The sequence below is a fragment of the Arvicanthis niloticus genome, chromosome 16, assembly GCF_011762505.2.
Source record: "Arvicanthis niloticus isolate mArvNil1 chromosome 16, mArvNil1.pat.X, whole genome shotgun sequence".
Taxonomy (NCBI): Eukaryota; Metazoa; Chordata; class Mammalia; order Rodentia; family Muridae; genus Arvicanthis; species Arvicanthis niloticus.
Genome location: NC_047673.1, coordinates 7,804,064 through 7,826,460, shown reverse-complemented (window position 1 = coordinate 7,826,460; position 22,397 = coordinate 7,804,064). Strand labels below are relative to the sequence as shown.

The window sequence follows — 22,397 nt, the reverse complement described above, 5'->3', positions numbered from 1 at the left end:
CCAGCCCTGCTGGCAATTATCCATCTGGGAGACGTGTCAGTCGCCTCCTTGTTTTCAGGAACAGGAGCTGAGATGAATATGAGGCGAAGCCTGGGTGTCAGGTGGGATTGGTACTCTAGCTCTCAATACCCTGGCTGGCCCCCACTGACTCTGGGCACAAGTGTGGGTGTGAGGTTTGTGTGTCTCTTGGACAACGGCTATATACTGTAGTCATGGAAACAGGCTGGGCTATTGGGGGGACAGGAGCCCTGAACTGTTGGTGTCTTGACACAAGTTCACTTCTCTGATACATGACATCCAGGGAAGTCCACAAGGTCATATGACACACATTTGGGTTCTGCCCACCAGGCCTGCCATGCCCAGCCTTCTTGCAGGCCTGGACGGCGGAGAACATGTGTATGGTGTTTCATGGCCAACATCACTTCTGCAAAGCATGTGGCTCACACCCTGGGTTGGTTCTGCAAAGGGGTAGCCGTTTTCCCTTGATCCTGAAAGAGAAGGCCAGGGAAGGGCAAGCCATCTGAGAGCTATAAATGTGGAATCAGCTTCTTCACAAGCTGTGGCCAGATGACTCTGCTGGGAATGAGTGTGCACATGTAATTGGGCTGCAGGCCAGGAAGGGGAGGCTTTCCTCTGAGCCCCCAAATCTTTCTTGCAATGTCAGAATTGTAGGCTCTGAGTTCATGAACTGTCACCAGAAGGCACCACTGGAGGCCCATGCTCCAGAGTCCCAGGAGGAACAGCAGGAGCAGCCCCAGCAGCAACAACAAAACTCCCTATGTTTGGCCTGTGAGGACGCAGTGCTCACTCTGTCCCCACCTTCTACAAGTGCACACGACGGCTGGAGCTCACGTTGTCCCCTTCCTCCTTCGAAGCTTCATCTGGCGGAGCTATTTTTGAGCTGGGGGAGCATGCGCACTGTGCCTGCTCATTAGTGAGCAGAAATGGGCTTCTCATTGTACACTGTAGTCCGTGCTGGGTATGGTGTTTGGTTAGGCAATGGCTCATGGCTGAGGCTGCGTGCACGTGAGGCAGAGAGTACGGTGATGGCATTTGGCTTACCACTGTTGCCAGTGCTGAGAGGGCCTTGGCATGCTGTGGGTACCTGACAAACAAACACACCCGTGATGTCAGATGTCGAGGCTGATGCTGGCATCTCACCAGGAGGGAAGTCACTGTCATTAAACAGGTTGTGGTGGATTGTAACAGAACTTGGAAAAAATGTGCGGTGTTCTGGTGGCTGTTGGCTGGTGTCTGACGCCTGACCATTGCCCTGCCCGGTGATGCCTGTGTAGAGGTCACTAAGCCTACACTGAGTCTCACAGCAGACCTGTGGTCTGGGACTAGGGACAAACACTAAAGCTGGCTTGAGGGGGTCCTCCCTTTGTTGCCTTCCCTCTCTACCACCCCACCCCACTCCCAGAAAGGAAGTGCTGATTTGAGAATAAGCACATTCCAGACTGAGCACACCAGTCTTCAGGGAGCTGGATTCTCAGTAAGGCCTCTCAAGGGCACTTGGTGGGCATCTCAGGATGGCTCTGTGAGATGGCTCCCTGCATCCCTACTGATTAGGAACCCTCCCAGTCCACCTTCCCCTTCCTTTTCCCGTCCCTGCCGAAGTGTATCTGACTTGACATCAGAGGCTGCGCTCAGGGACTTAAGGTCAACCCAGGGTAACAGCAGGCATCCCCAAAGTGTGCTGCGATCAGCTGGTCCCTGCCAGGGGAGGAGCAGCACTCAACAGCAAGGGTGCACACTTGATTTCTGAAACACTCCTTTAGGTAACCCAGAAGGATGACACTACATATGCAGACGACATTTCTCATTTAATTGAGACAAAGATGGGGTGCTCACACGAAACAAAAGGGAACAGCAGTGCAAATGATGCATGCAACTTGAGTGCACACACATGCACACGCATGCGTGCACATTCACGTGTCCTATGTGCACAGGTGCACACTGACTGTGCAGCACTGCAGACTGAACACATGCAGACAGGAGGCAGCTGAGGGGAGACAGAGCAAGGTCTGAGTCTTGCTCCCTCAGGGACACCCTGCCCCTTTGGCTGCCTGTCTGTGACTGCACTGCTCAGCCCCTCTGAATGTCTTTGTTACTCTCTGACTCAGACTTCTTCCCACCCCTGCTTTGTTTCCCCTCTCCCAGCCTCTCTCATTTCCCTCCTCCTCTGCTTTCTTCACTCTCTCTTTATCTCGTTCTCCCTCACCCAAAGGATAGCAGGAAAGTCAATAGAATTTGATACAAAACAGCACCACAAGCTGAAGCTTCCTTCTTGGGATGGGTTGGGCTGTCCAAGGAGCTACAGTGGGACTCGAAAAATCCCAACCTGCAGCTTGGAGTCCATGAGTCTGACCAGCCAGTCTGTGTACTGGGAGACCCTGGTGTACACCCCAACATGGCCAGTAGCTGCACAGCCCTCCCCCCAGCTGACCACACCTGTCAGATACCATGTGCCACGGTAGCGTGTGGCGTGTGGGCCACCGCTGTCACCCTTGCAGGCGTCCTTGGTACCGTCCATGTAGCCAGCGCAGAACATGTTGTCTGTGATTTTGGGGGTATTAGGAGTGTGCTTGGAATGCTCCAAGCAATCCTGAGTCAACAGCCGGGGCACCTCGATAAACATGAGCTCCACGGCTGTGGCACCTTGGTTCAGTAGCCGGCCCCAGCCACTGACCATCGACAAGCTGATTCTGGCTAGTGTGTTCTCGGAGAAGGCCCTTTCAGGCAGACACAGGGGTACCACATAGTCAGTGAAGGTCACAGGCCGGTGAAGGCGGAGCAGGGCAATGTCATGGTCGATCTTGCCTCGGATGTACTTGTCGGGCATGAAGACCTGTACTACCCGCCGTATTTGCTCCGTTCCATCATTTTCACTGAAGTCATGTTCACCTGGAGGGATGTCATGCCACTCACCAGACATATCCTACTATGTGTGGCCATGTCCCCACACAGAACTCTACTCATGGGACATATTCTACCATGTCTCATGGAACATATCCTACCATGTCTCATGGGACATATTCTACCATGTCTCATGGGACATATCCTACCATGCTTCATGAGACATATCCTACCATGACTCATGGGACATATTTCACCATGTCTCATGGAACATACCCTACCATGCCTCATGGGACATATCCTACTGTGCTTCATGGGACATATCCTGCCATGTCTCATGGGACATATTCTACCATGCCTCATGGGACATATTCTACTGTGCTTCATGGGACATATCCTACCATGCTTCATGGGACATATCCTACCAATTCTCATGGGACATATCCTACCATGCTTCATGGGACATATCCTACCAATTCTCATGGGACATATCCTACCAATTTTCATGGGACATATCCTACCACACCTCATGGGACATATTCTACCATGCCCCATGGGACATATTCTACCATGCTTCATGGGACATATCCTACCATGCTTCATGGGACATATCTTACCATGCCTCATGGTACATATCCTACCATGCTTCATGGTACATATCTTACTATGTGTGGCCATGTCCCCACACAGAACTGTACGCATGGTACATATGTGTGGCCATTTCCCCTCACAGACCTCTTATTTGTCTTGCCCCTCTGACCTAGAGTATGTAAACTGGGCTATGGCCAGTCTAGCCACTGGTATCTGAGAATTTGACTCCTTGCCAGAGTCTCAGGAGAAGCCTGCATCAGGGTATACTGCAGTTCTGGAGGGAAGTTTGTAAATGGGCTGAGCCTGGGGGAGTGGATGGGGTCCTTGACACCCAGTCTGAGTAGGGCAAGATGGACAGAGCAACCCCCAATCTCCTCCTATTTCCTGATGGGAGGGGCAGCCCAGAGGACAAAGTGGGTCAGCTCCAGTGCCGCTTTTGTAGATATCCCCTGGTTAAGGACTCTGATGGGCCATTGACTTCAGTCCCTGAGCCAGTGTTAGTCTGAAAATGCCCTCAGGCCAGAGGCCGGGACGGCCATACCTACCCATCACCACTGTGATGTTTACCCAGTTCCGGATATTATCAAAGCAGTGGGCTGCGGTCACTATCCATCTGGTGTCCAGCAGGACGGCCCCACACAGCAATAACCCATTGATTTTCAGCACAGCCTGGGTGGGGGCACACAGACAAAGAGAGCCACACTATTTTTATGGTCTCCTTGCTCCCAAGGAAGCAACTGACTTGACTTAATTCCTGCCCACAATCCCTCTGGGGATTCCCCCAGCAGGGTAGGGCAGCCCTGGCTCTGCTGGCTCTGGTAGACAACAGGGTTGTGGAAGGATGGGGTGCATGGATGATGGGGTGCTTCTACAGGTCTTCAAGTGACTCGCATGAGGCAGCTGCAGACCCTGTGTGGTTTCTGCATGCAATGGGCCTCAGTATCTGCTTTCTTTCCCTTTCTAGGCACAAGAGTGTAATGGTGGGGGTGTGGGGTGGAGGCTGGCCCATGTTCCTTGTGTATAAATTTAATCCAATTCAAAACTTCCACACCCCAGAGTAGAAACCCTGATGTCAGGGGAGTCGGAGCCGGAGCCGGAGAAAGGAGGTTTGCACAGGATGGAGAGCCTTACCTGCCACGGACACTCCCCTTTGGGGCACACATAGCCTCCTACAATCCGGCCTTGGCGGCTGCTGGAGTTTCTTTTCTCTATGACAGGTATTCTCCCACATGGGTACTCAACTGTATGAAACAGAAGTCAGAGAGAGCGGGGTGCAGAGGTGGAGGTGCTCGGGAGTGGAGGAGGAGAAGCAGCCGCCCCCGCTGTAGCTCCTGCTGGGGGCAGTGAGAGGCCTCAAGACAGAGAAACTTGGTGTTTCCATCTAGAGTAGGCAGGGAGGGCCTACTGCAGCAGCTAGGAGAAGGGGCAGACATCGGTTTGGGGAAAGTTGGGGTCCTGCTTTCTAGAGCTGGGGTCTGCTAGATCCTCACAGGGAAGACACGCAGCTCTGGCTTGCTCCGAAGCAAGGGCTGATCTGGGTAAATATGAACCAGCACAGAAAAGCAGGCTCTTCTAACCAGACTATGCTCCTCCCACTGCGAAGGCCTCAGGTAAGAAAGAACATTTAGTTGTGGCCTTCTGACTTTCCAGTTTCATGGCACAGGCTGAGCCTGTCCTCTTCTGAGGGAGCCTCGGCCTTTGGAAGCAAAGCCCAAATAGTCTTGTTGTGGAGAACATGTTTTAAGAGCTGGGGGCAAGAGTTTGGTTCCCGGCACCCACACAAGCAACTCACAACTGACTGTGACTTCAGCGCTGCCGAGGGATCTGACATTCTCTGACCGCTGCAGGACTGCGGTCATATGCAATACTGCTCCACCCACACGCACATAATTAACAATAATTATGCTGTTAGCTGCAGCAGTGGCTACAGATGCCAGGTGTGTCTGTGTGACTCCCAAGCATGTCTCAGAGACTTCAAATTGGGCATGAGAGGCAATGTAGGACCTCCTCATCCACTCCTGGCCTGCTTCAATGGTCAGGGCACTTGAGCCAGTGCAGGATGCTGGCCCAGGGTTCCAGGCTAACAGCTCTCAAGCCAGGTGTCCTTCAAGTCTCTACTCTTCTACCTCACAGTCAGTCAGCATCTATCAGATACTTGATGAGCAGGGGTCTGGCCTGTTACAAATCTTTGGACTGATAACTTGCCACAGACCAGCACAGGTGACTGGCTCTTCAGAGCCTAAGGTAGCTGCAGTCCCTGGAGCCTGTTACCTTTTGGTTTGCAGGACACCTCATCAGGCTGAAGCTCGTAGCCCTCGTGACAGCTGCAGGTACGCTTGGTCCCTACGTGGTCTGTGCAGTACTGGTCACAGTCACCGTTTTCATTTACACAGATCAGCTGCTGAGTCTTGTCTGAGGACAGGAGAAGACAACCTGAGAGGTCTCTGCAAGGCTGGCAGGCAGGCCACGGTGGTGGTCATCTTTGTCCCCTTGGAATATGGCGCAGAGCTATGGACTATTGAGGCTGAACTGGCATCACCTGCCTTGTGGCCTGGTCTGGAGGGATGAGAGCTAGATCTGGGAGTCACATGTCTGAGCAATCTTGACAGCAGGCAGCCTGGATGGCATTTGGAGGATGCTAGGTTGGTATGTGATGGCTTCTTCCTTCCAAGACTCTAATGAGAAGCTGGGAAGGGTTCTGGAGGTAAGCAAACATTTCCTGAGGAAAGGAAACGTTCTCAACAGAATGGGGAACTGGTCCACGGACTGTCATAAGGAGAAGTTACTTTAGGGGCAAACTTCATGACCATGTGAGCTATCTAGGCCCTTGGTTCCAGCACAGGCCATTGGCCTGACAGAGAAGGCAGCAAGGGCGGTCAGTTCAACTCTGCATCAGCCCAGAGCCACAGTATAGAAGCCTGTCCTGTCACTCACTATCACTGCTCACCAAACCTTACCGGTCTCTGGGGTCAGTGACTGTTAGTGAGTCCTCCTTCCCTTCCCCTTTACATCCCCTGACCTTGTCCTGATGAGAACAGGAGGCAGCTGATACCAGGAAGAACCCACTTGGGCAGTAAGGATCCCTGGGTCTGAAGAAAGGACACCTTTGCCCTGGCTGAAGAGGTAACCCTGGGGGATTCCCCCAACTGCGATGCTGCCGCTTGTCTGGGGCCTTGGGTCATATCAGATGGCTAGCCAAAGGTATGATTGATGGTGGGCTTTGGGCCCAGAGGGGCTGGAGACAGGTCTTTCACACCTAGGCCTGGGGTTAAGTGACTTTCTAGGTCGGTGATACTGTACAGTACTTTACATGCATTCTAGAAGAACTGAGCTGTCTGTGTGAGCCCACAGAAGAGAACAACTGGAAACCTGCTCCTGGCCTTTGCAAACTTTGGTGTAACAAAACACTCATGTGTATCTCTGCTGCCAGTGAATTCTATGAAGCCCACCGGTGAACTACTGAGTCCAGAGTGGTTTGGTGGTCTCCAAGCCTAACAATAATTTGATATTTCAAAGCTGAATAAATATTTCACACCTTTAAACCAGCAGAGAAGAAGTTTACTCAGCTGACTTGCCCGGGACAGAAGCTGGACCCTCCCCCAGATGTCTCCAGACCAGCAGAATTTTCAGAGCAGGGAGTCAAAAGGGACACTGAGTCTGAGACTCAAAATCTTAGACTCATAAATCAAAGGCCCTTGGTTTAAAAGGAGCACTTAATGTCTCCCAGATCAATTTCCTGCAGGGGCTGAGGCTGCCCTGGACACCCACTCCTTTCTGGATGAGGCTGTTACTCTCTGGAGCCAGTTACCCAGGCCCCTCCCTCCCAACTCCATCCATTGCAAACGGAGGCAGAAAGTTGGTCTCACTTTTCTCGCAGTTCCGACCCTCAAAGTCTAGGAGGCAGAAGCAGACGTAAGACTTGAGATGATCCTGGCAGGTACCCCCGTTCTGACATGGATTCGAGGCACACTGGTCCCCATCTGAGGGTGAGCTGACATTAGTGCATTGCAAAGAAAGGGTGTGGGGGAGGGGCACAGATGGCTTTTATCTACTCACCACTGTAAACAGTCCAGAACTGCTTCTGAAAGGGAAGAAGAAGCCATGTGAGGCGCGTTCATGAGAAGTAGCCATGCACAGAGGGAGCTCAGGAGCTGTGGGTGGGGCTCCTGACCTGGGCATCTGTGAGGGGCTTGGGAAGACAGTGTTCCTCTGGAGACAAGGAGGGCTTATCTAAGGTTGATGTTTCTCTAGCCCTTTCTAGAGACATGTAAGTCACCACATAGTTGCCTCTCCCAAGCGAAAGCACCTGAGTTCTGACCCTGATCCTGCTTTCTCTAGCTCTGGCCTGAACCTCTAATTGTGGGAGGCGTCATCCCATGGGAGTTCTGGTCTGAATAAAAAGGAGGAAGTGAGCTGAGCATCAGCCTCCGTCACTCTCTGCTTCCTGACTGGATGTTCTGTGACTAGCTGCTACCACACCTTCCCTGACACCTGAACTACCAACCAGGATAAATGTGTCTTGCCTTCAGTTATTTCCTGTCAGGTATTTGGTCACACCAGTCAGCGAGGAAAGTAGCTTCTTCCAGCTCCCTGTGTGCTCTGAGTGTGGGGGTACTTGTAAGAGAGTTACTTGTAAGAGAGTGTTGTGAATGTGAGGTCTGCTATGTAATTTCCTGTGTGGAGCATCCTTCGGGTTTGTGAGATATCCTGTGGAAATGAGGGTTCCTGCGTGAGGTGTTCTGTGGGTGTAAATTCTCCAGTACATGTGAACTTCCTGTGTGAGGCCATCTGTGAGTGTGAGGTCTCTTGTGTGAGAGAGAGGTGTTCTGTGAGTGTGAGGTTATCCTTCTATGAGTGAGAGGTGATCCTCCTGTGAGTGTGAGGTGAGCCTCCTGTGAGTGTGAGGTGATCCTTCTATAAATGTGAGGTGAGTCTCCTGTGAGTGTGAGGTGATCCTTCTATGAGTGTGAGGTGATCCTTCTATGAGTGTGAGGTGAGTCTCCTGTGAGTGTGAGGTGAGTCTCCTGTGAGTGTGAGGTGATCCTTCTATGAGTGTGAGGTGATCCTTCTATGAATGAGAGGTGAGCCTCCTAAGAGTGTGAGGTGAGCCTCCTGTGAGTGTGAGGTGAGCCTCCTGTGAGTGTGAGGTGAGCCTCCTGTGAGTGTGAGGTATGATATGAGCCAAAACTGGATGGAAGAAAAGCCCTTGGAGAACGAACAACCAGCCCCTCACAACTGCCCTGGAGCCTCACAAATGCTCCTGGAGCTTCACAAATGCCCCTAGAGCTGTGACTATTTTTTCCAGAGATGATGGCAAAAGGAAACACAGTGGACCCTGTCTCAAAGCCTTGTCCTATCTTGACACACCCTTCCTCTGGGAAAAACCTCCAGAGGGAGATGTCCAACCAGACAGAGATGTGCTCAGTGATATAGAAATATGTATGTTTTACAAAATGAAATCACAGGGCCAGGCAGGGTAGCACACACTTGTAATTTCAGCAGTTGGGAAGCAGATGAAGATGAACAGTTGGAGGTCAGCCTGGGCTACATAGCAAGACCTTGTCTCAAAAAACTAAAAGAGAGAAACAAACAAATAAAAAGAGTAACTCAGGAGTGGAGACAAATCTGTGCACATGGCCACGTGTGGCCGAGGAAGCCACAGTGTCCCTCACATTTTTCCGATGAGGACTGTGTGTGTGTGTGTGTGTGTGTGTGTGTGTGTGTGTGTGTGTGTGTGTGTGTGTCCTGCCCTCCTTGAGGTGAATTTTCTGTCTCAGGTTAACTTCATGGGCAGCCCTTAGGGAATAAGGATTTCTCTTTGGGAAAATAGGAGACACAGACAGTGTAGTTTAGTTGTATTTCTTGTAAAAGTGCTTGTGGCATGGTTGAGAGTAGAAAGCTGTGTATGTCAGGGTTCTTGTGCATCTGAGTACTGATTGTCACTCTCCACAGTAATGGGGAGACAGATTCAGAGCCATGGGTGTGACCCTCACAACTCCCAGCTCACTTCTTTCCAGTCTTAGAGTGCTACACACGAGCAGGCATGGGGTAGGGGTCACTCACGGCCCTCTCAGGGCTCTTGAAGATCTCTTGGGCCTCCTCAAAGGAGCACTGCTCTTCATTGCACTCTCTCTCCAGGGAGCCGGGCCAAAGTTCCTCCAGGAGCCAGTTGGCACGCCTTTGTCTGTGTAGGACACCATGTGCTTCCTCCTGGGTTACAAAAACTGAGAAACAGAAGGTCCCATGCCCTGGCAGCTTTCCTCAAGCTTCTCAGAAGCCAACCACTCTTGACGGTCCCATAAGCAATGGAAACACCCACACTGGATCATTCCAGTGAGGGAAGAAAACCACACTGGGTCAGCACATGAGAACCACCCACACCAGATCTCTCAGTGGTGGAAACTCCCATCTCCCTTAGTGATGGGAACAACCTACACACATTGATCTTCTCCCACCCCACTCTTTGGTGGGAACCTAAGAGTCCTGGTCCACCTCAAGGAAAGGAAGGTGCAGAGGTTGGTTCCTTCAATGGCCCTCTTCTCTGGGCTGAAGGTCACAGGGAATGACACAGCCCAGGTTCAGCTGAATTTAAAATTGGGTATGTTTTTCATAAATAGTTGGTGACAGAGAACATGGCACAGTATATGGTTTATATTATGCGAAAGTATATGGTGATATATTTATTAGATGAGATGAAAATTTACCATATCCATGTGGTCTGGCATTTTCACTAAATCTCGCTTAGGGATTTATAATGAGGAGATGCTAGGAGGGCGTACAAATTGTCACGAAGTGACACATCGTTAGTAAGGAGTCGCCAAATGGTGGTATCCCATGAGGCCAGTGACCACGAGGCTTATGATGTGACATCATGCCAAAAGGAGACAGTTAATCACACATTGTGCAATCCCTTCCTTGGGTACTCATAAAATATGTGCACAAACATATATTTAAATTTTCCTCTATCCTCCCATCTGTGTTCACTTTCCTGTGTCCAGGGAGTCAATCCAAGAATCTCACATCACATTGCCCTGGGGCTTCAGATCTTATGATAACATAGCAAGATCCCTGGGTACCATGGCCACCAGCTGCCTCACCTGGGGTTTCGAGTCCTTTGATTTCCTACATTGGAGATGTTTCAGATGCAGCCTCTACCACACAACCCTGCCTGTCAATGACCTTGACAGAAACTAGGAGAGCAGTGTTCCCCACTTGGCTTTGGAAAAGCAAAGCTTTGGTGAAGGCAGCCACAGTCATTTGGATGTGCTGAATTGGAAGATTCTGTGGGACACCCCAATAGACATGAGGTCTGAATCCCAGGGGTGAGCATGGAGATTGGGGATGCAGATGTTTAAATCACCTAAAGTTAGTCAGGGGTGGAAACCAGGGATAAAGCTGAGGCCCTCGAAGTCCTCATACGGCAACTATGTCACATAAACTGTGTGCCTGGGATGTCTGTGGAAGGGGCAGCGATGGATGGGGAGGCGTGTGGCTGAGATGGGAAGGGAGAAGAGCCAGGAAGGAAGGCAGTTAGGGAAGACCCAAAAGCAGCCAGTGTATTCAAGAAGAGGACTAACGGAGACAGGTTTTCCCTATGCAGAGGAGGCTCATTTAAGAGAGCAAACCCCATATGGGCCTTACTGGGATGAACTAGGTCTAGGTGGGGCTGCAGAGGTGGCTCTGCTCACCAGGAGGAGTTGGCATGCCCCAAAGGAAGGGTAAGAGTGGAAGTCAGATAAAACCATTTGGGGAAGAAGGGACGGAGAGAGGGAAGAGGGCCTAGAGAGGATGGAGACACTGTCCGATGGGACCAATCAATGTCCTTCACCAGGCAGAGAACGATGCATATGCCACAGCCATTGAGACACATACACTTCTCCAGTGAGTGACTGGGTAAGGGGTGGGCCCTTAGGAGAAGGCACATTTACTTCATCAACCTCCTGGAGATCCCAAGGTCCTCCACCCCGCTGCAGAGAACTTGGGGAAGCCAGGAAAGGGAGCAGGGAGCCATTGCCCCTGTTGCCACTCAGTTCTGCAGGAGAATACACCACAATCTCTATGTGCCATGGGCTTTGAAGGGGACAGTAATGGCTCAACCACTCATGTGTATCATAGTGATACATGGGGACATTCATGGCAGCCTCTCTTTCTGTAAGACTGCAACTTGTGATGCATAGCCACAAGTTTTCTCCCCCGAGACCTTAGAGGTTCAAGGTGTGTGTGTGTGTGTGTGTGTGTGTGTGTGTGAACTTGGTGGGAGGGGACTGTGGCTGTGGACATAGAGCCAAGACAGTGAGCGAGCCCTGTAGCGCAGTGCCCTGTGGCTGTTCTGACGTGTTTGATCCCTTGCCACAGAGCTCTGTACTGAGTGACTCCCAGGATCTAACTTCACAGCCAAGTGTCTGTGTCTGTAGAAGGCAGGAAGACACCCTACTTCTAAAAGGTCTTTGGAAGCCAACAGCCAAAGATCCCACCCCTGTGAAGAACTGCCTGTCTCAGGGTGGCAAGCATCCAGATGCTATTTGCTTTTGTCAGGGACATACACCAAATGAAGCTGCCAGTGAGGGGTTCCTGTTGATCTCCCAGCCAATGCTGCAAACAGCAACAAGTCAGTCCACAGAGAAACCCTCCCTGGACAGACAGACGTACGTACCTACAGTCCCTAGGGGTCCCTGAAGCTGGAGCAGAAAGTAGAGAAGCAGCATCCAGTGAGTCTGCGCAACCATGATGAGACTGTTGCTTCTGGCTGGGGACTGTCCAGATGCTGCCGGGAGGGCAAAGGTCAGGGAGGAGGGGAGAAGGGTGGAGAAAGCTGGAACATTGGCTGGAAGCGACCTGAGGCTGTCACTTATGTCTCTGGCCCTTGTATATCCAGGGAAAGAGGAAGGCTATGACAGGCAAAGTGGGCTCAGACTGGAGGTGTGACCAGATCTCACCCACCGATGGATGTCCATATCCCCAGGTATGACATCATTGTAAAGCACAGGATGCTGGGTATGGGCCTAACACCTGGAGAAGACCTGTAGGGGAGACCTGGCTGTGTAGCCCTCAGTGACTCTCAAGGGTTGCCCTGCCCCCTCCTCTTCCCACACTGTGAAAGCAGCTGTCGGCAGGTGGCCCATGATTTGTCCCTTCGTGCCCTCTGGCCCAGGTCCCAGGTGAAGTTTTGGACACTGGGTTGCCTGAGATCAACAAGGTTTCTCAGCATGTGAAACTTTCTGTGTTAAAAACTGGATCCAGCCCAAGAACACTCAGTTTATGGTCATGCAGCCTCCAGAGCACATGGTAGGTAGGCTTCAGTTGGATCCTCTGGGGAAAATGTCCTTTTCAGGGACAGGACACTACAAGGCTAGACCATCCTTTTGGGAGTCAGACCTCATTTGTGGGGTGCAACAGCACCTCTCCTTCCCTAGTCTGTGACTTTCATCTTTGCCAGCACAGTCTACCTCAGGGGCACCTCTGACTCTTGGGGCCCTTTCACACTTGGGACCTCAGTTGCTTCTTCTGGGATAGAGGTCAAAGTTCACCCAGTAAAACCTAATCCTCTCATCACAGCATAACCCAAGGGACATGAGAGGAGCCAGCAGCCATTCATCCCAGCTCTCTTATGTGAGGCTGGGCCTGGACTCAGGATTTCCTCCCTTTTGAGCTCCAGGACATGGGTATTTAGCTTTCTGGGGCAACAGACAATTGGAGTTATTTCAGAGGACAGATGCTGCACCCACCTGGTACTTGGGCTCTTGCTGAAGTTCTTCAGCAGATGGTGACTTCCCTGTGGCACTTGCCTTGGCTGGCTCCTGAGTCTCAGGTGTCAAGGGTTCCACTTGTCTGCTTGGTCTTCCCGTCATACCTGTGCTGTGGGTACCATTAGCACTGTGCCTAGTGCAAACACATGGTTTAGAGAGATAGCATAGGCGTCACTGTCTGTCCCTCTGTTGGACTCCTCCCCACTTATCTTCTCAGGCTTCCCTGGGATCCCAGAGTTCCTCTTATGTGCACATTCCTTGTATATGCTCAGGAACCGTCTGCCCCTTCTCTGGGATAGGAAACACTAAGCCTCTTCCCCAGCCAGCTTCCCAAGGGCTCTCCCCACAGTCTGCAGAACAGGACGGGGCTCCTCAGTATGCTGCTACATGTCAGTCTTACCCTTGTACACGTGACACAGATGAGAGGTCCGTAAATGACTGTGGGCTGAGGATTACCTGGGGACACACATGTACTATGCTCACACATGCACAGAAACTTGTCCACATGCACAATGTCTTTGCACAGTTACATACCATTCTTACACATATACACAGCTCATGCACACTCCTGTGTATATGCATGCTACACTCTCACACTCACATCATCTATGACACTCACACAGATGCAGGCTCCTTCATTCCACAGGGAAGCAGAATCTTAGGAGTGGGCCTAGCACAGAGCTTGATGATGCCTGTGGGTTCTGATGCCCTGCGAAGTTGGGGACCAGCAGAGATGACATCATTAACTTGAAGTTTAGGAACTAGAGAGCTGACCTGAGTCAAATGTCGGTATCCATTTTATTTCTTCTGAATCTGCGACTTGCTCTGGCTCTGGATCTGTCTTGCTCTGGATCTGTGTCTTGCTCTGGATCTGTGTCTTGCTCTGGATCTGTGTCTTGCTCTGGATCTGTGTCTTGCTCTGGATCTGTGACTTGCTCTGGATCTGTGTCTTGCTCTGAATCTGTGTCTTGCTCTGGATCTGTGTCTTGCTCTGGATCTGTGACTTGCTCTGGATCTGTGTCTTGCTCTATGGGTTAGTCTCGAGGACTCTGCTGCTAGCAATGTGTGAACGATCCTGGATTTTCTGGTTAGGAACAGGTACTTTGTATCCACAGGGCTCACTTCTTGCTCCTTTGTGCTATTCCCTATTCTAGTGAATGATCTTAATGGTGAGGCGTCCTCATGTTTGTCCTGTGTGCTGGAAAGGTTCCTGCTCACCCCTCTCTCATTCCTGACTGGATGAGGATGCTTACAGTGTCTGGATACTTAAAGTTTTTGCTTTGAAGATTGTTACACATGCTTTATCAGGTTAAAGACTGTTTTTAGACTCCTGGTATGATAACCATGATAAATTAATGATCAATAAAAGTTTTCTATGTCTATGAAGCTGCTGACTTATCTTACTCAGTTTGACACAGTAAGTTATAGCAGTAATTTTTTTTATATTGCACTATACCTGCATTACATGGACAAATTTACTTGTTTTGAATGTGTGTGTGTGTGTTCCCCAACATAGGTCACTGTCCTTGCTTGCCCACCATGACTAACTAGCTGATCGCTGAAGGTACACCACACTTATCTGTAGCATATAGAGATTAAGGTGGTACTAACCTCAAAACTTCCTCCCTGATCCCTTGTTTTCATAGTTCTGAAAAGTACCCACTGGAGGAAAGAGTCATCAACTGTCCCATTTATCAGAGAACCCTGCATGCTAGAACAGTGACCTGCCAGGAAAACGAACCTATGAATGAAATAGTGATATGACTGTTACAGGGGTAACCAACTAAGCCTGTTACAGAGGTAACCAACTATGACTGTTAGAGGGGAAACCAACTACCACTGTTACAGGAGTAACCAATTACCACTGTTACAGGGGTAACCGACTACCACTGTTACAGGGGTAACCGACTACCACTGTTACAGGGGAAACCAATTACAACTGTTACAGGGGTAACCAGCTCTTCTCTGATTTGGATTTGAGGCTGGCTCCATAAGAGGGAATTGCCTGTTAGTGTAAACCTGGCCAAAAATCAAGAGAAACAAAACCAAACCAATCCCCACAGTTTGGGAGGTTATTGGCCTACAGGGCATGAGTGTGTGTGTGTGTGTGTGTGTTCCACCACTGTTGTTTTGTTAAGCAGACATGTTGTCACACTGCTAAATAGTTTCTTAGTTTTTCTATAAGTTACAGTCAGTTTTTCTGGTTTTCAATAATTAAGGTTTTAATTTTTTTTTTAAATTTTATTCCCTCAAGGTAGCAATTTCTTCTTTGTGAGTTGTACAGATTATATTTGTTATCCACCTCACATGAGTAACGTAACAATGTTGTCATATTAGATTAAGTGCAATACCACCTCAGTCATATTTCAGCTACACCCTAGGTAACGACACAGAAAAATGGCTACAGACTTCCAAACACCATTCACAAAGAATCAATTTCATTGCTTTGTGTATGTTTTGTGTGGGCTGACAATGGTGTCATTTCCTGTTTGATAGACAGGTGTCAATGTCTATGACAGCGATATTGACTACCAAGGCTTGCTGTCTGCATTTTGAGCATCATTACTAGCTTAAAAGTTTGGATTTCCACCTAGTTCCTGATAGTCTAACCGCCCTAAATGTCATTGTTGTTATTAGCATTACTATGTCAGCTTTCTTTTGGTTTTATTCGGGCTAATCTTTCTGCTCTCCTTCCCTCTCAGTCACTGCCTTTGGCTCAGGCTCTCCTTTAGTGTTTATTTATCTACCCTATTTGGTGCTGCCCGGCACATCAATTAGGACAGGAGTCACCCTGTGAGGCAGACATGTCTGCTTACATCCCTTTACTATGGTTTTGTGTTCTCTGCTCATTGTTCTTTCCCCATCTCTCCAACCTTCCTTTCTCACAGATCAGCAAACCTGCTCTCTACCTTTTCAGTGAGGAGTTAAGTGTGTTATTTATCACTATTCTGTAATGTCTCTACTGCGTGTCTCTGGTCCCCTTTACACTCAGCATACACACAAGTATATGCTGTTACTATTTTAACACCATTACCGCCAGACAAAATAAAACATATATCAAAATATGCTTGGTACCTGCATTTCCTCTACATCCTACCATGTTCTGCCTTATGTCGTACAGTAGCCATACCAGGCATTCATGAAACAACCATTCTGGGAGCCCAGGGCTCACAGCAAGAGGGTAGATGGCAGGAATTACTGGCCTTTAGTCAAGCTTCATCCACACAATAAAGACTTCTGAGTTTAAATTTTTTATTTATAGCAGCAGTAGAAAGTAAAAGCAACACTGAATGAGGTGGAACGTTTATTTGTTGGTTGGTTTTTAGATGAGGTCTCACTGTGTAGCTCTTGCTGACTTGGAACTCTCTATGTAGGCCAGGCTGGCCTTCAACTCAAGAAGGTCCACCTGCCTCTGCTTCCTGAGTGTTGGGATTAAAGGCATGAGCCACCATGCCTGGCAAAAAAACCCAAAAAAACAAAAAAAAAAACAAAAAAACATCTTAAAGTGTCGTTATGAGGATGATCTCCTAAAAGCAGGTGGCCTTTTAAAACAGGCTGTGCAATTATGTCCCATGACTCTTCCCACATAACACATACACCAGAGATGCTACAGAGTCTTCGCACGTTTTTTATTTTATTACCATTCTCTGAATGTGTAGCCAGTAATGGCTTTGCAAGCCATAGGGCAGGGGAGGAGGGTGTTTTTCCTGGACAAACAGTGGTGACCGAGCCTCGGTGGCCTCCCATGGCAGCAGGGTGAGGAGACAGGGAGGGACCGTAAAGTGACACATGTTCAGCAGCGTGAGACCATAAATACATCCTTTACACCAAGATCATATGTACACACATGAACATATATACACACATATAAAAATATCTGCCCTACGAGGTACAGAGTTCCCAAAGAACAGAATTTGTTTCTGAAACACACAAAAAAGAGGAAAACAACAGTCTGTGGCAGTTCTGCCGTGACTGGAATGGAGGCTGCACGTCCCCCCATAAGCTCAGCTGCAGCCCCTCCTGCTGTAGGGCAGAGGTGGGTGGGGCTGGGGGAGGGGAAGTGGGGCCTGCCCTGACACGGAGAGGCAGCCAGTGCCTGAGTTGCTGAGGATGGCTGACAGCATGGAGTTTTACATTTTCTTTAAAAATAATAAAAATATCCTAATTTAATGATGTTCTTTTAAAAAAACAGAGAGTCTCCTTTATATTGTAGAAAAGAAGGCTAATATTTTAAATTATACTTTACATTTCTTGTGAAAACGAAACCTATGCAGATGCAAGACTCTCAGTGATTTCCAACTGCTTTTGGTGAAGGACACGCAACCTGGTTTACCAGGAGGACATGCCCCTGTTTTACCAGGCCTTCCTGCACCTGCATTCCAGGGAGTGTCAGGTCTCAGTGAGAGTGCCCCAGAAATCAGTTAGTTGTATAAACAACGTGCTTTGATGTAAACCCCAGTAACAAAAAATAGTTTTATATCAAATACAGTATCAAATTGTCATTTCATGTAAACACAGTGATTCTTGGTTAAAGATTTGAGGCCAGAGTACCACAAAAAATGGCCATGGGGTTAATCCCTGTTTGTTTGTTTGTTTTTTTTTAAAAAAAATCAAAAACTTATAAAAGACAAGAGTCCCTTGATCCCCTTCTTAGGCTGTTGGTAGCAAACTGTTCACTCCTGTTAGAAGTTGCTTCCTCAGGATGATGTTCCCATAGAAAGCACCAGAGAGGCCAGGACACCTTGGAAAGGCTGCACGGCAGGGGCTGTTGGCTGCCAAGGTGTGGGAAAGGGCTATCTCCCACCTTTCTGCACAGGGGTCTCCTGACCCACAGCCCCGCCTCTGTCCACTCTGGAGTCTCCAAGGAAGCTTTGGTGGTGAACTGTTGTCTCCTGGCTTCTGCACATGCATCGGAGTCCTGGTTCCAAGGCCCCAGTGTCCTCTGAAGCCCATGGTTGATAGGATTCTCCTGTTCCCAGATATCTTGGAGCACCATCCCCTCCCAAACTAAGCAAGCCCAAGCGGAAAAAAAAAAAAACTTAGAGATTTGCATGCTGGTCTACTGCACGTGGCCTTGAGTGCCTGCCACAGAGGCCTGGCCACTATCCCTGGAGCTCGGAGAAGGGAGTAGGGTAGCCCTCACTGCAGCTGGACGAGTTGCTCAGCACGGCTGACCCTGGGCTGGAGTCTGCGGGAAACCAGCGGAGACAGGCTTCGGCTCTGGCCCTTCCCTCTGCACACCTAGAAACCCCTCTGCTTTTAAACAGGCTCTGGGCTGAGGATCTTGGCAGGCTCAGGGCACAGCTGGCGCGCACAGTGGGTCTTACCTGAGCTGCTCAGACACTGGGCTGAGCTTGATTTGCCCAGGAGGGTGGATAGGCTGCTGGCTGGCACCCATCCCTCCTTGCTGCTGGTCAGGTCCCGAACATACCTGAAAGAGGAAGTCAATGGTTGTAATGGTCCATATCCCTACAGTCTGCCTCTGAGGTGGGCATATGGATACATCTGAGGTAGGAACATACAGAGGCATGTCTGAGGTCGGAATACACATGTCATCTCTGAGGTTAGAACACACAGATCATGTCTGAGGTGGGAACTCAGGTCATGTCTGAGGTGGGAATCACACAGGGTCATGTCTGAGGTAGGAACACACATCATGTCTGAGGTGGGAACACATAAATCATGTCTGAGGTGGGAACACATAAGTCATGTCTGAGGTAGGATCACACAAGGACATGTCTAAGGTGGGATCACACAGGGTCATGTCTTAGGTGGGAATCACACAGGGTCATGTTTGAGGTAGGAATACACAGGTCATGCCTGAGATGTGATCATACAGGGACATGCCTGAGGTAGGAACACATAGATCATATTTGAGGTGGAATTATACATGGTCATGTCTGGGATAGGAACACACAGGTCATTCATGTCTGAGGAACATGTCTGGGTATGAGAGCTTACTGCCATCTTACCAGAGGCCCTCAGCGCCTTCTTCCACTACCTCCACCATATCCCCACTCCTCATGGCAAGGGTGTCAGGGCCCCCCTTCTCATCATCCATCACCACTGTGTATTTACCCGGAACCTGAGGGTGACAAGGGGTAGGGCTGAGGTTGCATCTTGTTGGCACTCCCTCCCTCCCAGTGCCAGCAGCCCCAACAGCACACCTGCCCTCTATCTCTGTGTGTAGCACAGCAGCGCCCACGTTAGAACTAGCAAGGGGAGGACCAGTGCAGTGTTGGGGTTCTGCTATTTGTGGAGGTTTTGGTGAGATTTCTGGCTTAAACGGGAAGACTCCTAGTGTTGGGGAGATGGTCCAACTCATATTGTGGCCATGTTAAAAAAAAAAAATAAAAATGGGTGTACCAATGTGTCCACATCACTGCCTGTCTTTATGAGCTTGGCTAGAACATTCTACCAATGTGAAATATGCATGAGTATGGGCTGTTGTCCTCTTAAGAAGGGGCAAACCATGCCTGAGCATGTAGAGGCAGGGGCACACGGTGCCATGGGACTGTGGGTAGTGGATAGTGATCTAAGTGAGCACCTCCAGATGATGAACAGTGGCTGCAAAGGAGGGACCAGGCCAGGGTGCATCCTCACTAGACATAGGGACCCAGCCAGGGACACCCACAGGGAGGCCATAGTTACCAGCTTCTTAGGGCCCACTCCCCCGTCTTCCTCAGCATCAGATGAATTGATGAGTTCCTCAGCGCTGGACCAGCCTCCATCCTCCTCAGGAGCCTCCAGTGAGTGGGATGTTTTGCTCCAGCCTAGGAGAAACAGTGCTCTGTGAGGTGTACACACAGACACACAGACACACACAGACAGACAGACAGACAGACAGACAGACAGACACACACACACACACACACACACACACACACACACTGCAGTCACCATTACCCAAGTGTATTCCATATGAGGTCCACAGAGCCCTTGGAACGTGTATCTGTGGGACTCTGAACTTATGCCTGCTATCTTCCTAGGTTCATTGAACTGTGCTGCCTGTGACAGCTTTCTGTCACTGGAATCACCTGCTTAGACTCCCCACTGGTTCTTATACAGTTATAAAATGTTGGGTCCATTCTGCTGCTGCGACTGCACAGCACAGGGAGACGTGGTGTGGGAGTGTACGCATCTATTTTGTTTATTTGCCGGTCCACTCTAAGGGATAAAATGAGGCCCATAACTGCCCCGGACATCTCTACCTTCTTCAAGCCCTCTGTCCTACAAGCTCATTCACTTGTACCCTATAGCAAACCCGTGAAGGGGAGCTGTCATCAGATAAAACTCTGATGGTCAATATCTACTTAGCTGCCAAGAAAAACAATTTCCAGCAAGAATGACCAAGTAAATCTCTGACCTGTGACATACACAAGTTAACAACTAGGAACATGTTAAGCCACGTCTGGACAGCCTAGCAATGACAGAGCCCCAGTCCTGCCTTCTTTTCCAGTCCTGCCTGGAAAATCCACTGGGTTGGCCAGTGGGTCCCCAAATTTCCTACAGCTTCATTCTTGATTATCTTGATGTATCCTCCAGGGGAAAGCCACAGCGTCTCCCACACTGCAGAGATCGAGATGATAAATCCCTACTGAGTAAGTTCTTCAGACACTAACAGACTTTAAAAAGCACAGCCAGGAAGGCCAGCTTGCTTGCTGGACCCAAGGCTTGGCATACCTGATGTCATATTGTACTAGGTGCTGGTGCAGTGTGGTTCTTCCTTGTAAGAGGGTGTGAGGTGTGATGGAATTACAGAATAGCCCCCCACACAATCAGGTTAACAAAAGAGGCCGTTAGATCTGCCATCACTACATGGCTGAGCATGCCCAGAGCCAGTGACGAAAACCTTCTGTTTCGGGATACTGCTAAGCCTCTCTGTCTTCCGAGGAAACAGCTGGGCCTAGACACTTCCCAGCTCCCAGCTATGCAGGCTCAGAGCCCACTCTGCAATGAACGGGTCGAGCCCCTCTGTCTACCTCCCTGAGACCAGACTTCAGGGCCTGGGGACAGCTGTGTACTTGGTCCTGGGAAGGGCCGCATCAGGCTTATATAAGTTAAGAACTGTGTTCTAGAGGTTTCCAGCTGCAGTCATCTACCCTTGCTCCAAGCACGCGTGAGGGCAGCCTGACTCAGTCGTCTTCTCCCCCCTCCAGCCTCCTTTGTGTCACTATATGCTCACATGGGTCCTCTACCTGAGCAGGAGGACAGTTGGAGCAGAGGGACACTTCCAAGTACACAACTTTCCATCATCAGAGACCACACAGGGGGTCGCAGACGATAGAAACTGTTGCCTTCCTTAGGGTAGCTGAGACATGTCAATCAGCCCAGGCTTTGGTAGCTGCCATAACTGAAGTGTCTGTGGCCAGATCAGCACCAGGTCATGATGCTGTCAGTAGTTCTTGGACACTCTGTTAACAGGGAGCCCAACATGCTGGTCTTGCAGTGTCCAGGGAGCATATTTAAGACAAGCACATGAAAGGATTTACAAGTATTGATGACAGCAAATTAGGCAACATCACTCTCTTTGGAGGATGCTGGGAGACTGCATGAGAATGTTCGACTCTGTACAATCTCTCTCTCTCTCTCTCTCTCTCTCTCTCTCTCTCTCTCTCTCTCTGGTGTGGCTTGTATCTGCACCCACTTCTGTCAGTGCATGATGGAAGGTAGGAAGAACAGGAACACTGAAGTGGAACAAGGTGAGAACAGCATTTGGCACAGCAGTTGGGTAATTAGGGCTTGGAGCACCGTTTGGGGATTGAATAAGTCTGGCAGCATGCTGAGGATGTTCCTGGGAACCCTCTACTGGAACCTGAGATCCTTGGGAGACAATGGAGGACTTGGGAGAAGGAAACAGAGACTTAAGGCCCAGAGTGTAGCTGATTCCAGTGGCCCATGTGAGTGACCGTCTGCCTGGTGTAAACCTTGCAGCTTGTTTCTACCCAGAAGGACTGGGCCAGCTAGTGACTCAGGGGAGGGTGCTGGTGCTGTGGTCCTTTGAACAGGACGCCTGCAGCCTGCACCAGCACTGAGTGATAACTCAGTGAAAAGCTGGTCAGCCAAGCTGGGCCTAGGCCTGGGCCAAGGAGCCGGCAGGAATGTGACATCTGTCAGCATGTTACTAGGCATCGAGCTGTGAGAGTTACTACTGCTCCTGGCTCATCTCATCTCCTCGCTTTCATCCTAGGTGCCCTGCAC

General features: G+C 49.9%; 2 protein-coding genes across 20 annotated transcripts in view; both read right to left on the bottom strand.

Moving 5' to 3' along the window:
• Nucleotides 1-1,807: 1,807 nt before the first annotated feature.
• On the bottom strand, nucleotides 1,808-12,214 carry F7 (coagulation factor VII). Its single transcript, XM_034520700.2, has 8 exons — nucleotides 12,104-12,214; nucleotides 9,514-9,674; nucleotides 7,507-7,531; nucleotides 7,317-7,430; nucleotides 5,722-5,862; nucleotides 4,582-4,691; nucleotides 3,996-4,119; nucleotides 1,808-2,907 (listed from the first exon to the last, which is right to left on the bottom strand). Exons 1-8 carry the CDS (start codon nucleotides 12,174-12,176, stop codon nucleotides 2,318-2,320), a joined length of 1,338 nt encoding a protein of 445 aa, XP_034376591.1. The 5' UTR covers nucleotides 12,177-12,214; the 3' UTR covers nucleotides 1,808-2,317.
• A 4,597-nt stretch (nucleotides 12,215-16,811) lies between these two features.
• The window catches only part of Mcf2l (MCF.2 cell line derived transforming sequence like), a 144,969-nt gene continuing 139,383 nt past the window's right edge, over nucleotides 16,812-22,397 (bottom strand). For 15 of the 19 annotated variants that reach the window (XM_076913823.1, XM_076913822.1, XM_076913825.1 and 12 more), the window contains 4 exons: nucleotides 19,848-19,969; nucleotides 19,169-19,281; nucleotides 18,524-18,627; nucleotides 16,812-18,384 (listed from right to left, as the gene is read on the bottom strand). In XM_076913823.1, coding sequence (XP_076769938.1) covers nucleotides 18,299-18,384; nucleotides 18,524-18,627; nucleotides 19,169-19,281; nucleotides 19,848-19,969 — 425 coding nt within the window. In that variant the 3' untranslated portion in view covers nucleotides 16,812-18,298. Of the gene's footprint in view, nucleotides 18,628-19,168; nucleotides 19,282-19,847; nucleotides 19,970-22,397 lie in introns of all 19 variants that reach the window. The other 4 variants (XM_076913824.1, XM_076913830.1, XM_034519985.2 and 1 more) reach the window with 2 other exon arrangements.